This window comes from Scyliorhinus torazame, unplaced genomic scaffold (genome assembly GCF_047496885.1).
Source record: "Scyliorhinus torazame isolate Kashiwa2021f unplaced genomic scaffold, sScyTor2.1 scaffold_223, whole genome shotgun sequence".
Taxonomy (NCBI): domain Eukaryota; kingdom Metazoa; phylum Chordata; class Chondrichthyes; order Carcharhiniformes; family Scyliorhinidae; genus Scyliorhinus; species Scyliorhinus torazame.
The window spans coordinates 31,369-47,307 of NW_027307950.1; the positions used below are offsets into that span (position 1 = coordinate 31,369).

The following is a 15,939-nucleotide window of genomic DNA, read 5'->3' on the forward strand; positions in this document are numbered from 1 at the left end:
GTGATCTACTCTGGGCGACTGTGTGATTGTGATCTACTCTGGGCGACTCTGTGATTGTGATCTACTCTGGGCGACCATGTGATTGTGATATACTCTGGATGAATGTGTGATTGTGATCTACTATGGGTGAATGTGTGATTGTGATCTACTCTGGACGAATGTGTGATTGTGATCTACTCTGGATGAATGTGTGATTGTGAACTACTCTGGATGAATGTGTGATTGTGATCTACTCTGTGTGGATGTGTGATTGAGATCTACCCTGTGTAAGTGTGAGATTGTGATCTACTCTGGGTGAATATGTGAGTGTGATCTACTCTGCGTGAATGTGTGATTGCGATCTACTCTGGGTAAGTGTGAGATTGTGATCTACTCTGGGCGGACGTGTGATTGTGATCTACTGTGTGAACGTGTGATTGTGATCTACTCTGTGTGAATGTGTGATTGTGATCTACTCTGGGTGAATGTGTGATTGTGATCTACTCTAAATGAATTTGTGATCTACTCTGGGCGAATGCGTGATTGTGATCTATTCTGGGTGAATGTGTGATTGTGATCTACTCTGGATGAATGTGTGAGTGTGATCTATTCTGGGTGGATGTGTGATTGTGATCTACTCTGGGTGAATGTGTGATTGTGATGTACTCTGGGTGAATGTGTGATTGTGATCTACTCTGGGTGAATGTGTGATTGTGATCTACTCTGTGTGGATGCGTGATTGTTATCCACTCTGGATGAATGTGTGATTGTGATCTACTCTGGATGAATGTGTGATTGTGATCTACTCTGTGTGGATGCGTGATTGTGATCTACTCTGGCTGAATATGTGAGTGTGATCTACTCTGCGTGAATGTGTGATTGTGATCTACTCTGGATGAATGTGTGATTGTGATCTACTCGGAGTGACTATGTGATCGTGATCTACTCTGGGTGAACGTGTGATTGTGATCTACTCTGGGTGAATATGTGAGTGTGATCTACTCTGCGTGAATGTGTGATTGTGATCTACTCCGGGTAAGTGTGAGATTGTGATCTACTCTGGGCGGACGTGTGATTGTGATCTACTGCGTGAACGTGTGATTGTGATCTACTGCGTGAATGTGTGATTGTGATCTATTCTGGACAAGTGTGAGATTGTGATATACTCTGTGTGGATGTGTGATTGTGATATACTCTGGGTGAATGTGTGATTGTGATCTACTCTAAATGAATTTGTGATCTACTCTGGGCGAATGCGTGATTGTGATCTACTCTGGGTGAATGTGTGATTGTGATCTACTCTGGATGAATGTGTGAGTGCGATCTATTCTGGGTGAATGCATGATTATGATCTACTCTGGGTGAATGCGTGATTATGATCTACTCCGGGGCAATGTGTGATTGTGATCTACTCTGGGTGAATGTGTGATTGTGATATACTCTGGGACAATGTGTGATTGTGATCTACTCTGGGTGGATGTGTGATTGTGATCTACTCTGGGTGAATGTGGGATTGTGATCTACTCCGGGACAATGTGTGATTGTGATCTACTCTGGGTGGGTGTGTGATTGTGATCTACTCTGGGTGAATGTGTGATTGTGATCTACTCTGTGTGGATGCGTGATTGTTATCCACTCTGGATGAATGTGTGATTGTGATCTACTCTGGATGAATGTGTGATTGTGATCTACTCTGGGTGGATATGTGATGGTGATCTACTCTGGGTGAACGTGTGATTGTGATCTACTCTGGGTGAATATGTGAGTGTGATCTACTCTGTGTGAATGTGTGATTGTGATCTACTCTGGGTAAGTGTGAGATTGTGATCTACTCTGGGCGGACATGTGATTGTGATCTACTGCGTGAACGTGTGATTGTGATCTACTGCGTGAATGTGTGATTGTGATCTATTCTGGACAAGTGTGAGATTGTGATATACTCTGTGTGGATGTGTGATTGTGATCTACTCTGGGTGAATGTGTGATTGTGATCTACTCTGGGTGAATGTGAGATTGTGATCTACTCTGGGTGAATGCGTGATTGTGATATACTCTGGGTGAATGTGTGATTGTGATCTACTATGTGAATGTGTGATGGTGATCTACTCTGGACAAGTGTGATATTGTGATCTACTCTGGTGAATGTGTGATTGTGATCTACTATGGGTGAATATGTGATTGTGATCTACTCTGGGTGAATGTGCAATTGTGATATACTCTGGGTGAATGTGTGATTGTGATCTACTCTGCGTGAATGTGTGATTGTGATCTACTCTGTGTGGATGTGTGATTGTGATCTACTCTGGATGAATGTTTGATTGCGATCTACTCTGGTTGACTGTGGATTGTGATCTACTCTGGGTGACCGCGTGATTGTGATCTACTCTGTGTGAATGTGCGATTGTGATCTACTCTGGGTGAATGTGTGATTGTGATCTACTCTGGGTGAATGTGTGATTGCGATCTACTCTGGGTGAATATGTGATTGTGATCTACTCTGGGTAAATGTGTGATTGCGATCTACTCAGGTTCAATGACATCCTGGACCCTGGCACCAGGGAGGCAACATACCATCCTGGAGCCTCTTTCACGTCCACAGAAGCGCCTATCTGTGCCCCTGACTATAGAGTCCCCTATAACTGTCACTCTCCTGCACTTTTTCCTCCCCTGCTGTACAACAGAGCCAGTTGTAATGCCACTGTTCTGACTGCTGTTGTTTTCCCCTGATAGGCTATTCCCCACCAACAGTATCCAAAACGGTATACCTGTTACAGAGGGGGACAGCCACAGGGGTTCCTGCACTGACTGCCTGCCCCTTCTAGTGGTCACCCATCTGTCTTTCTGCACCTTGGGCATGACCACGTCTCTATAACCCCTATCTATGACGCTTTCTGCCACCTGCATGCTCCTAAGTGCAACCAACTGCTGCTCCAACTGAACCACGCGGTCTGTGAGGAGCTGCCATTGGTTACACTTGCTGCAGACATAGTCGACCGGAACGCTGGAAACGTCACAGTTCTCCCACATCTCACAGTTGGAGCACTGCACCCCGCTGAGTGACATTTAAGCACTAGTTAGTTAATTTAAAATAAATACTTGAACTATTGTTTATTAGGGGTGGGGGCAGCTACAGCCAATCAGACACTAAGCTACAGACTGAACTTTGAACTGAAAAACAGGACAATTAGATTGAACCCTTACTTTTCTGACTGCCTCACTGCACCAAAATACCAGGTTTCAACCTCACTCTCGCTGTCTCCTCACTGAGGATGTCTCGCCTACACCGTGCGCAAAGCTTACTGAGACCCGCTCCTGTTCCAGATCGACTCTCTCCCCTGCCTCTCCCCTGTCTCCTGTTTCGGATCGACTTCCCCCCCCCATATCCTGTTCCAGATCGACTCTCTCCCCTGCCTCTCCCCTGTCTCCTGTTCCGGATCGGCTCTCTCCCCTGCCACCCCCCGTCTCCTGTTCCAGATCGACTCTCTCCCCTGCCTCCCCCCCCCCCCCGTCTCTTGTTCCAGATCGACTCTCTCCCCTGCCTCCCCCCCCCGTCTCCTGTTCCGGATTGACTCTCTCCCCTGCCCCCCCCCGTCTCCTGTTCCGGATCGACTCCCCCCCCCATATCCTGTTCCAGATCGACTCTCTCTCCCCCCATATCCTGTTCCAGATCGACTCTCTCTTCCCCCCGTATCCTGTTCCAGATCGACTCTCTCTTCCCCCCGTATCCTGTTCCAGATCGACTCTCTCTCCCCCCGTATCCTGTTCCAGATCGACTCTCTCTTCCCCCCGTATCCTGTTCCAGATCGACTCTCTCTTCCCCCCGTATCCTGTTCCAGATCGACTTTCTCTCCCCCCGTATCCTGTTCCAGATCGACTCTCTCTTCCCCCCGTATCCTGTTCCAGATCGACTCTCTCTTCCCCCCGTATCCTGTTCCAGATCGACTTTCTCTCCCCGTCTCCTATTCCGGATCGGCTCTCTCCCCGTCTCCTGTTCTGGATCGACTCTCTCTCCCGGCCTCCTGTTCCGGATCGACTCTCCCCCCCCCCCACCGTCTCCTGTTCTGCATTGATTCTCTCTCCCCGTCTCCTGTTCTGGATCGATTCTCCCCCCCGTCTCCTGTTCCGGATCGACTCTCTCTCCCGGCCTCCTGTTCCAGATCAACTCTCCCCCCCCACCCACCCCCGTCTCATGTTCTGGATCAACGCTCTCTCCCCCGGCCCCTCTGTTCTCGATCGACTCTCCCCCCACCCCCCCCCCCCGCCCCCACCCCCGCCCCCACCCCCAGTCTCCTGTTCCGGATCGACTCGCTCCCCGTCTCCTGTTCCAGATCGACTCTCTCTCCCGGCCTCCTGTTCCAGATCAACTCTCCCCCCCCACCCACCCCCGTCTCCTGTTCTGGATCAACGCTCTCTCCCCCGCCCCCTCTGTTCTCGATCGACTCTCCCCCCACCCCACCACCCCCACCCCCCGTCCTGGTCGGCTCCCCGGCTCCGATTCGAAATTAATCTCATATTCATCGGGGCTGGTTTAGCACGGGGCTAAATCGCTGGCTTTTAAAGCAGACCAAGGCAGGCCAGCAGCACGGTTCAATTCCCGTCCCGGCCTCACCGAACAGGCGCCGGAATGTGGCGACTAGGGGCTTTTCACAGGAACTTCATTGAAGCCGACTTGTGACAATAAGCGATTTTCAATTCATTTTCATATTCGCGGACGAACGTTCCAGACCTCTGCCACGCTCGTGTGGAAATCTTCCCCAGTGTCAGTCCCGAAGAGCCAGACTCTGAGTTTAAAGCTCTACGCCCCCCTGGTCCGGGACCCCCACCGACAGTGCTCTCTGTTTAACCTTTGAAATGAAATGAAATGAAAATCGCTTATTGCCACAAGTCGGCTTCAATGAAGTTGCTGTGAAAAGCCCCTAGTCGCCACATTCCGGCGCCTGTTCGGGGAGGCTGGTGCGGGATTTGAACCGTGCTGCTGGCCTGCCTGGGTCTGCTTTCAAAGCCAGCGATTTAGCCCAGTGAGGTTCCCGGTAAAGATCCTGAAACCTTTGATCAGGTCTGAATTCGGGGATTCACAACTGGGGTTTGTGCCATACCTGGACTCCAGCGACCAGTCGAATTAACCCACACTGCAGTTCCCACGCGGAATCATTGCCGCCAATCCTGCGTCTCCACGATCTTCTGGACAGGATCTCAGCTGGGTTAGAATGGGCATGAGTGTGTTCTCCGCGATCATTATTTACTGGGTTCTGATCTGGGAACTTTGTGCAAGTTCTATTCTGATATTTTCCAGATTGCTGATGTTTTTAAAGCCCTCCAATATTCTTCAATTGATTTTATTTAGAATGTTCTCCCTCCCAACCACAGATTGTATTCTGGGTCGATCCTGCACCATGTTCTATCCTGGATGTAATTTATGCTCAGATCCATGTCAAGGATATTCTCTGTTGTGTTTATTGCTGGGTGTGTTATATTTAATCATCTTTTGAACCCGGGTGTATCATATTTAATGCTTTGTTAATCTAGACTGTAAGATTTTTATTGCTTTGTGAATTCTGGTGTGACACAGGAGCCCTGAGGCGCGGCGAGGAGAGTTTTCAATCCTCAGTCAGAGGGTCAGTCTGTTAGAGTCGGGAGGGTCAGTACTGAGGGAGTGCCGCACTGTCAGAGGGTCAGTACTGAGGGAGTGCCGCACTGTCAGAGGGTCAGTACTGAGGGAGCGCCGCACTGTCAGAGGGTCAGTACTGAGGGAGTGCCGCACTGTCAGAGGGTCAGTACTGAGGGAGCGCCGCACTGTCAGAGGGTCAGTACTGAGGGAGTGCCGCACTGTCAGAGGGTCAGTACTGAGGGAGTGCCGCACTGTCAGAGGGTCAGTACTGAGAGAGTGCCGCACTGTCAGAGGGTCAGTACTGAGGGAGTGCCGCGCTGTCAGAGGGTCAGTACTGAGGGAGTGTTGCACCGTCAGAGGGTCAGAACTGAGGGAGCGCCGCACTGTCAGAGGGTCAGTACTGAGGGAGTGCCGCACTGTCAGAGGGTCAGTACTGAGGGAGTGCCGCACTGTCAGAGGGTCAGTACTGAGGGAGTGCCGCACTGTCAGAGGGTCAGTACTGAGGGAGTGCCGCACTGTCAGAGGGTCAGTACTGAGGGAGTGTCGCACTGTCAGTGGGTCAGTACTGAGGGAGTGCCGCACTGTCAGAGGGTCAGTACTGAGGGAGTGCCGCACTGTCAGAGGGTCAGTACTGAGGGAGTGCCGCACTGTCAGAGGGTCAGTACTGAGGGAGTGCCGCACTGTCAGAGGGTCAGTACTGAGGGAGTGCCGCACTGTCAGAGGGTCAGTACTGAGGGAGTGGCGCACTGTCAGTGGGTCAGTACTGAGGGAGTGCCGCACTGTCAGAGGGTCAGTACTGAGGGTGTGCTGCACTGTCAGAGGGTCAGTACTGAGGGAGTGCTGCACTGTCAGAGGGTCAGTACTGAGGGAGTGCCGCACTGTCAGAGGGTCAGTACTGAGAGAGTGCCGCACTGTCAGAGGGTCAGTACTGAGGGAGTGCCGCACTGTCAGAGGGTCAGTACTGAGGGAGTGCCGCACTGTCAGAGGGTCAGTACTGAGGGAGTGCCGCACTGTCAGAGGGTCAGTACTGAGGGAGCGCCGCACCGTCAGAGGGTCAGTACTGAGGGAGTGCCGCACTGTCAGAGGGTCAGTACTGAGATAGTGCCGCACTGTCAGAGGGTCAGTACTGAGGGAGTGCCGCACTGTCAGAGGGTCAGTACTGAGGGAGTGTTGCACTGTCAGAGGGTCAGAACTGAGGGAGCGCTGCACTGTCAGAGGGTCAGTACTGAGGGAGTGCCACACTGTCAGAGGGTCAGTACTGAGGGGGTGCCGCACTGTCAGAGGGTCAGTACTAAGGGAGTGCCGCACTGTCAGAGGGTCAGTATTGAGGGAGTGCTGCACTGTCAGAGGGTCAATACTGAGGGAGTGCCGCACTGTCAGAGGGTCAGTACTGAGGGAGCGCCGCACTGTCAGAGGGTCAGTACTGAGGGAGTGCCGCACTGTCAGAGGGTCAGTACTGAGGGAGCGCCGCACTGTCAGAGGGTCAGTACTGAGGGAGTGCCATACTGTCAGAGGGTCAGTACTGAGGGAGTGCCGCACTGTCAGAGGGTCAGTACTGAGGGAGTGCAGCACTGTCAGAGGGTCAGTACTGAGGGAGTGCCGCACTGTCAGAGGGTCAGTACTGAGGGAGTGCCGCACTGTCAGAGGGTCAGTACTGAGGGTGTGCCGCACTGTCAGAGGGTCAGTACTGAGGGAGTGCCGCACTGTCAGAGGGTCAGTACTGAGGGAGTGCCACACTGTCAGAGGGTCAGTACTGAGGGAGTGCCGCTCTGTCATAGGGTCAGTACTGAGGGAGTGCCGCACTGTCAGAGGGTCAGTACTGAGGGAGTGCTGCACTGTCAGAGGGTCAGTACTGAGGGAGTGCCGCACTGTCAGAGGGTCAGTACTGAGGGAGTGCCGCACTGTCAGAGGGTCAGTACTGAGGGAGTGCCGCACTGTCAGAGGGTCAGTACTGAGGGAGTGCCGCACTGTCAGAGGGTCAGTACTGAGGGAGAGCTGAATCCAAGGCGGAGAGCTTTTCTTTCTCCAGAGAGTTTATCGACATGTTCAGCCTCCCAACTCCCCTCCCTCCCAACTAGTGTGTCCAGCAGAATTAACTAATTAAACTGAATCCCATTATCCCAGAGACAAATTAAAGGGACAGTCCCGAATGGAAACTGCTTTAAGCAAAAAACAGATGACAAATGAAACTTTTGACATTAAATCAAAATGTGACTAACAGAGTCAGCAAGCCCACCTGGCACGGACTGTCTCGAGGGTGCCCGTGGATACCGCCTGCTCCCTCCCCCAGGACACCCGGTCACGAACATAGCGTGAAAGAGGGGCTGACACCTGGACCGGATGGACTGCACTCCAGGGTTCTCAGAGAAATAGCTGAGGAGATTGTGGAGGCATTGGTGATGATCTTTCAGGAATCACTGGAGGCAGGAAGGGTCCCAGAGGACTGGAAAGAGGCTAATGTAACACCGCTGTTTAAGAAGGAAGGGAGGCAGAAGACGGGAAATTATAGGCCAGTTAGCCTGACTTCAGTCATTGGTAAGATTTTAGAGTCTGTTATTGAAGATGAGATCGGGAAGCACTTGGAAGTGCATAAAATAGGACTGAGTCAGCACGGCTTCGTCAAGGGGAGGTCATGTCTGACAAATCTGTTAGAGTTCTTTGAGGAGGTAACAAGGAAGTTCGACAAAGGAGAACCTGTGGACGTGATTTATTTAGATTTCCAGAAGGCCTTTGACAAGGTGCCGCACAGGAGGCTGTTAAATAAGTTAAGAGCCCATGGTGTTCAGGGTAAGATCCTGGCACGGATCGAGGATTGGCTGACTGGCAGAAGGCAGAGAGTGGGGATAAAGGGGTCTTTTTCAGGATGGCAGCCGGTGACTAGTGGTGTGCCTCAGGGGTCGGTGCTGGGACCACAACTTTTCACAATACACATCAATGATCTGGAAGGAGGTACTGAAGGCACTGTTGCTAAGTTTGCAGATGATACAAAGATCTGTAGAGGGACAGGTAGTATTGAGGAAGCAGACGGGCTGCAGAAGGACTTGGACAGGCTCGGAGAGTGGGCCATGAAGTGGCAGATAGAATACAATGTGGAAAAGTGCACATGGGAGTCCTTGTTCACAATTTTCTTAAGGTTAATGTGCAGGTTCAGTCGGCAGTAAGGAAGGCAAATGTTAGCATTTATGTCAAGAGGGCTAGAATACAAGACCGGGGATGTACTTCTGAGGCTGTATAAGGCTCTGGTCAGACCCCATTTGGCGTATTGTGAGCAGTTTTGGGCCCCGTATCTAAGGAAGGATGTGCTGGCCTTGGAAAGGGTCCAGAGGAGGTTCACAAGAATGATCCCTGGAATGAAGAGCTTATCGGGTGAGGAACGGTTGGGGACTCTGGGTCTGTACTCGTTGGAGTTTAGAAGGATGAGGGGGGATCTTATTGAAACTTACAGGATACTGCGAGGCCTGGATAGAGTGGACGTGGAGAGGATGTTTCCACTTGTAGGAAAAAGTAGAACCAGAGGACACCATCTCAGACTAAAGGGACGATCCTTTAAAACAGAGATGAGGAGGAATTTCTTCAGCCAGAGGGTGGTGATTCTGTGGAACTCTTTGCCGCAGAAGGCTGTGGAGGCCAAATCACTGAGTGTCTTTAAGACAGAGATAGATAGGTTCTTGGTTAATAAGGGGATCAGGGGTTATGGGGAGAAGGCAGGAGAATGGGGATGGGAAAATATCAGCCGTGATTGAATGGCGGAGCAGACTCGATGGGCCGAATGGCCTGATTCTGCTCCTATGTCTGATGGTCTCATTGATCGGACCACCCACTCAATCGCCCGCTGCCTGGACCTGTTGTTGGCAAGCATAACCTCTGCTTATATAGACTGGACGACAATTAATACCCACCACCTCTTTCTCTGCACCGTAACAATGCCATTACCATCGCCAACTTTAACGACGTAATTAACACCGACCCTCTTGAGGATCGAAGCTAGTCCCGGGGGTCACCGACACGCTCACTGGGGGCATAATCGACCCCATCTCATCGAGGTGATGCCCCACACATCTCCACACCATGTACACGACACAAGACAGCATCTTCTTCCATAGGTCCCCTGAACCGTGTGTCCAAAAGGCGGCAGGCTTCCCTCACAGGCCTCAGGTAGAATACTGGTTGGAGTAGGGGGGGTTGGGGGGGGGGTTTGAACTGTCCTCGGGGAGTTATTTGCTGTGTGATAGCTGGGATTGCCTGGGGCTATCGGCTGATACCTCTCTCTGGTCCGTAGCTCGATCAGATCATATCCGACCTGTCGGTGAAGGATGTGGTGATGCTGGGGCAGACCTGTCGCTACTTCCATGAGTTCTGCAGCAACGAAGCCGTCTGGAAGCGGATCAGCAGAAAGTTATCGCCCAGGCTCAACACAGAGGAGACAGCAGAGGGTAGCTTCTGGAAGCGAGCCTCCATCTTGAACTGTTAGTAACAACCGAGCTCTTTCACATCGCAGAATCTAGCTTTTGTAACTGGCAAAGTGTACACTATTCAGCCCCTCTCCAGCCTGTTGCACAGGAACAGGAGGAGGCCCCATTCAGCCCCTCTCCAGCCTGTTACACAGGGACAGGAGGCCCATTCAGCCCCTCTCCAGTCTGTTACACAGGGACAGGAGGAGGCCCATTCAGCCCCTCTCCAGCCTGTTACACAGGAACAGGAGGAGGCCCATTCAGCCCCTCTCCAGCCTGTTACACAGGGACAGGAGGAGGCCCATTCAGCCCCTCTAGAGCCTGTTACACAGGAACAGGAGGAGGCCCATTCAGCCCCTCTCCAGCCTGTTACACAGGAACAGGAGGAGGCCCATTCAGCCCCTCTAGAGCCTGTTACACAGGAACAGGAGGAGGCCCATTCAGCCCCTCTCCAGCCTGTTGCACAGGGACAGGAGGAGGCCCATTCAGCCCCTCTCCAGCCTGTTACACAGGGACAGGAGGAGGCCCATTCAGCCCCTCTCCAGCCTGTTACACAGGGACAGGAGGAGGCCCATTCAGCCCCTCTCCAGCCTGTTACACAGGGACAGGAGGAGGCCCATTCAGCCCCTCTCCAGCCTGTTACACAGGGACAGGAGGAGGCCCATTCAGCCCCTCTCCAGCCTGTTACACAGGAACAGGAAGAGGCCCATTCAGCCCCTCTCCAGCCTGTTACACAGGAACAGGAGGAGGCCCATTCAGCCCCTCTCCAGCCTGTTACACAGGAACAGGAGGAGGCCCATTCAGCCCCTCTAGAGCCTGTTACACAGGAACAGGAGGAGGCCCATTCAGCCCCTCTCCAGCCTGTTACACAGGAACAGGAGGAGGCCCATTCAGCCCCATTCCTTCCTGTTACACAGGAACAGGAGGAGGCCCATTCAGCCCCTCTCCAGCCTGTTACACAGGAACAGGAGGAGGCCCATTCAGCCCCATTCCTTCCTGTTACACAGGAACAGGAGGAGGCCCATTCAATGCCTTAAACCTATTCCGTCATTCAACTAGATCTAGCCTTTAGCCAATGCTTCCTTTAAGCTGGTAATGAGTGCGTGCGGGGCAGGGGCAGGCCAGGTGGTTATTTAAGCTGCATTCTCAGCCACGTGCCAGTCGCAAAGTGTGGATGCAGCGCAGGGCTGGCCCAGTGGGGGATCCTGTTGCGATAGCTGCAAGGCGGGGGTCCTGCCTGAATTGCCCCTCCCCCTAGCGTTGCCCCTGTTGAGCGGGTGTGTATTGCAGGTTGGTTGGTGTGTACTCCCCACCCCACCACCCTCCTTGCCGCTAACACACCGTACGGTACTGTCACCCCAACAGATACAAAAGGCTTGTTTTTCCAGACCTTCGGAGGACGCAGGAAGACCGTCAGCCGGACTGTCGCCCCTCACCTGTCGCACGGATACCGCAAATTTATCCCAACTAAAGACAACGTCTTCATCCTGGACTACAGCGGAACTCTGTTCTTCCTGAAGAATGCCCTGGTCTCCTCCACTCTCGGTCAGATCCAGTGGAAGCGAGCGTGTCGTTACGTAGTCCTGTGTCGGAATGTTAAAGATGTGAGTAGAGAGAGCTTTACTCTGTATCGAACCCCGTGCTGTACCTGTCCTGGGAGTGTTTGATGGGGACAGTGTAGAGGGAGCTTTACTCTGTATCGAACCCCGTGCTGTACCTGTCCTGGGAGTGTTTGATGGGGACAGTGTAGAGAGAGCTTTACTCTGTATCTAACCCCGTGCTGTACCTGTCCTGGGAGTGTTTGATGGGGACAGTGTAGAGGGAGCTTTACTCTGTATCTAACCCCGTGCTGTACCTGTCCAGGGAGTGTTTGACGGGGACAGTGTCGAGGGAGCTTTACTCTGTATCTCACCCCGTGCTGTTCCTGTCCTGGGAGTGTTTGATGGGGACAGTGTAGAGGGAGCTTTACTCTGTATCTAACCCCGTGCTGTACCTGTCCAGGGAGTGTTTGACGGGGACAGTGTCGAGGGAGCTTTACTCTGTATCTCACCCCGTGCTGTTCCTGTCCTGGGAGTGTTTGATGGGGACAGTGTAGAGGGAGCTTTACTCTGTATCTAACCCCGTGCTGTACCTGTCCTGGGAGTGTTTGATGGGGACAGTGTAGAGGGAGCTTTACTCTGTAACGAACCCCGTGCTGTACCTGTCCTGGGAGTGTTTGATGGGGACAGTGTAGAGGGAGCTTTACTCTGTATCTAACCCCGTGCTGTACCTGTCCAGTGAGTGTTTGATGGGGACAGTGTACAGGGAGCTTTACTCTGTATCTAACCCCGTGCTGTACCTGTCCTGGGAGTGTTTGATGGGGACAGTGTAGAGGAAGCTTTACTCTGTATCTAACCCCGTGCTGTACCTGTCCTGGGAGTGTTTGATGGGGACAGTGTAGAGGGGGCTTTATTCTGTATCTAACCCCGTGCTGTACCTGTCCTGGGAGTGTTTGATGGGGACAGTGTAGAGGGAGCATTACTCTGTATCTAACCCCGTGCTGTACCTGTCCTGGGAGTGTTTGATGGGGACAGTGTAGAGTGAGCTTTACTCTGTATCTAACCCCGTGCTGTACCTGTCCTGGGAGTGTTTGATGGGGACAGTGTAGAGAGAGCTTTACTCTGTATCTAACCCCGTGCTGTACCTGTCCTGGGAGTGTTTGATGGGGACAGTGTAGAGGGAGCTTTACTCTGTATCTAACCCCGTGCTGTACCTGTCCAGGGAGTGTTTGACGGGGACAGTGTCGAGGGAGCTTTACTCTGTATCTCACCCCGTGCTGTTCCTGTCCTGGGAGTGTTTGATGGGGACAGTGTAGAGGGAGCTTTACTCTGTATCTAACCCCGTGCTGTACCTGTCCAGGGAGTGTTTGACGGGGACAGTGTCGAGGGAGCTTTACTCTGTATCTCACCCCGTGCTGTTCCTGTCCTGGGAGTGTTTGATGGGGACAGTGTAGAGGGAGCTTTACTCTGTATCTAACCCCGTGCTGTACCTGTCCTGGGAGTGTTTGATGGGGACAGTGTAGAGGGAGCTTTACTCTGTAACGAACCCCGTGCTGTACCTGTCCTGGGAGTGTTTGATGGGGACAGTGTAGAGGGAGCTTTACTCTGTATCTAACCCCGTGCTGTACCTGTCCAGTGAGTGTTTGATGGGGACAGTGTACAGGGAGCTTTACTCTGTATCTAACCCCGTGCTGTACCTGTCCTGGGAGTGTTTGATGGGGACAGTGTAGAGGAAGCTTTACTCTGTATCTAACCCCGTGCTGTACCTGTCCTGGGAGTGTTTGATGGGGACAGTGTAGAGGGGGCTTTATTCTGTATCTAACCCCGTGCTGTACCTGTCCTGGGAGTGTTTGATGGGGACAGTGTAGAGGGAGCATTACTCTGTATCTAACCCCGTGCTGTACCTGTCCTGGGAGTGTTTGATGGGGACAGTGCAGAGTGAGCTTTACTCTGTATCTAACCCCGTGCTGTACCTGTCCTGGGAGTGTTTGATCGGGACAGTGTAGAGGGAGCTTTACTCTGTATCTAACCCCGTGCTGTATCTGTCCTGGCAGTGTTTGATGGGGACAGTGTAGAGGGAGCTTTACTCTCTATCTAACCCTGTGCTGTACCTGTCCAGTGAGCGTTTGGTGGGGACAGTGTTGGGGAGCTTTACTCTGTATCTAACCCCGTGCTGTACTTGCCCTGGGAGTGTTTGATGGCGACAGTGTAGAGGGAGCTTTACTCTGTATCTAACCCCGAGCTGTACCTGTCGTGGGAGTGTTTGATGGGGACAGTGTAAAGGGAGCATTATTCTGTATCGAACACCGGGCTATACCTGTCCTGGGAGTGTTTGATGGGGACAGTGTACAGGGAGCTTTACTCTGTATGTAACCCCGTGCTGTACCTGTCCTGGGAGTGTTTGATGGGGACAGTGTAGAGGGAGCTTTACTCTGTATCTAACCCCGTGCTGTACCTGTCCTGGGAGTGTTTGATGGGGACAGTGTAGAGGGAGCTTTACTCTGTATCTAACCCCGTGCTCTATCTGTCCTGGGAGTGTTTGATGGGGACAGTGTAGAGGGAGCCTTACTCTATCCAACCCCGTGCTGTACCTGTCCTGGGAGTGTTTGATGGGGACAGTGTAGAGGGAGCTTTACTCTGTATCTAACCCCGTGCTGTACCTGTCCTGGGAGTGTTTGATGGGGACAGTGTAGAGGGAGCTTTACTCTGTATCTAACCCCGTGCTGTACCTGTCCTGGGAGTGTTTGATGTTGACAGCGTAGGGGAGCTTTAATCTGTATCTAACCCTGTGCTGTACTTGCCCTGGGAGTGTTTGATGGCGACAGTGTAGAGGGAGCTTTACTCTGTATCTAACCCCGAGCTGTACCTGTCGTGGGAGTGTTTGATGGGGACAGTGTAAAGGGAGCATTACTCTGTATCGAACCCCGTGCTGTACCTGTCCTGGGAGTGTTTGATGGGGACAGTGTAGAGTGAGCTTTACTCTGTATCTAACGCCGTGCTGTACCTGTCCTGGGAGTGTTTGATCGGGACAGTGTAGAGGGAGCTTTACTCTGTATCTAACCCCGTGCTGTATCTGTCCTGGGAGTGTTTGATGGGGACAGTGTAGAGGGAGCTTTACTCTCTATCTAACCCTGTGCTGTACCTGTCCAGTGAGCGTTTGGTGGGGACAGTGTACAGGGAGCTTTACTCTGTATGTAACCCCGTGCTGTACCTGTCCTGGGAGTGTTTGATGGGGACAGTGTAGAGGGAGCTTTACTCTGTATCTAACCCCGTGCTGTACCTGTCCTGGGAGTGTTTGATGGGGACAGTGTAGAGGGAGCTTTACTCTGTATCTAACCCCGTGCTCTACCTGTCCTGGGAGTGTTTGATGGGGACAGTGTAGAGGGAGCTTTACTCTGTATCCAACCCCGTGCTGTACCTGTCCTGGGAGTGTTTGATGGGGACAGTGTAGAGGGAGCTTTACTCTGTATCTAACCCCGTGCTGTACCTGTCCTGGGAGTGTTTGATGGGGACAGTGTAGAGGGAGCTTTACTCTGTATCTCACCCCGTGCTGTACCTGTCCTGGGAGTGTTTGATGTTGACAGTGTAGAGGGAGCTTTACTCTGTATCTAACACTTTCCTGGGAGTGTTTGATGGGGACAGTGCAGAGGGAGCTTTACTCTGTATCTAACCCTGTGCTGTACCTGTCCTGTGAGTGTTTGATGGGGACAGTCTAGAGGGCGCTTTACTCTGTATCTAACCCCGTGCTGTACCTGTCCTGTGAGTGTTTGATGGGGACAGTGTAGAGGGAGCTTTACTCTGTATCTAACCCCGTGCTGTACCTGTCCTGGGAGTGTTTGGTGGGGACAGTGTACAGGGAGCTTTACTCTGTATCTAACCCCGTGCTGTACCTGTCCTGGGAGTGTTTGCTAGGGACAGTGTAGAGGGAGCTTTACTCTGTATCTAACCCCGTGGTGTACCTGTCCTGGGAGTGTTTGATGGGGACAGTGTAGCGGAACCTTTACTCTGTATCTAACCCTGTGCTGTACCTGTCCTGGGAGTGTTTGATGGGGACAGTGTAGAGGGAGCTTTACTCTGTATCTAACCCCATGCTGTACCTGTCCTGGGAGTGTTTGATGGGGAAAGTGTAGAGTGAGCTTTACTCTGTATCTAACCACGTGCTGTACCTGTCCTGGGAGTGTTTGATGGGCACAGTGTAGAGGGAGCTTTACTCTCTACCTAACCCTGTGCTGTACCTGTCCAGTGAGCGTTTGGTGGGGACAGTGTACAGGGAGCTTTACTCTGTATCTAACTCCGTTCTGTACCTGTCCTGGGAGTGTTTGATGTGAACAGTGTAGGCGGAGCTTTATTCTGTATCGAACCC

General features: G+C 52.3%; 1 protein-coding gene across 4 annotated transcripts in view; it reads left to right on the forward strand.

Moving 5' to 3' along the window:
• LOC140405782 (F-box only protein 24-like) overlaps positions 1 to 15,939 on the forward strand; it is a 293,160-nt gene that overhangs the window by 16,442 nt on the left and 260,779 nt on the right. For all 4 annotated transcript variants that reach the window (XM_072494211.1, XM_072494212.1, XM_072494215.1 and 1 more), the window contains exons 2-3: positions 9,867 to 10,053; positions 11,404 to 11,642. In XM_072494211.1, the coding sequence (XP_072350312.1) occupies positions 9,867 to 10,053; positions 11,404 to 11,642 (426 nt within the window). The remainder of the gene's footprint in view (positions 1 to 9,866; positions 10,054 to 11,403; positions 11,643 to 15,939) is intronic.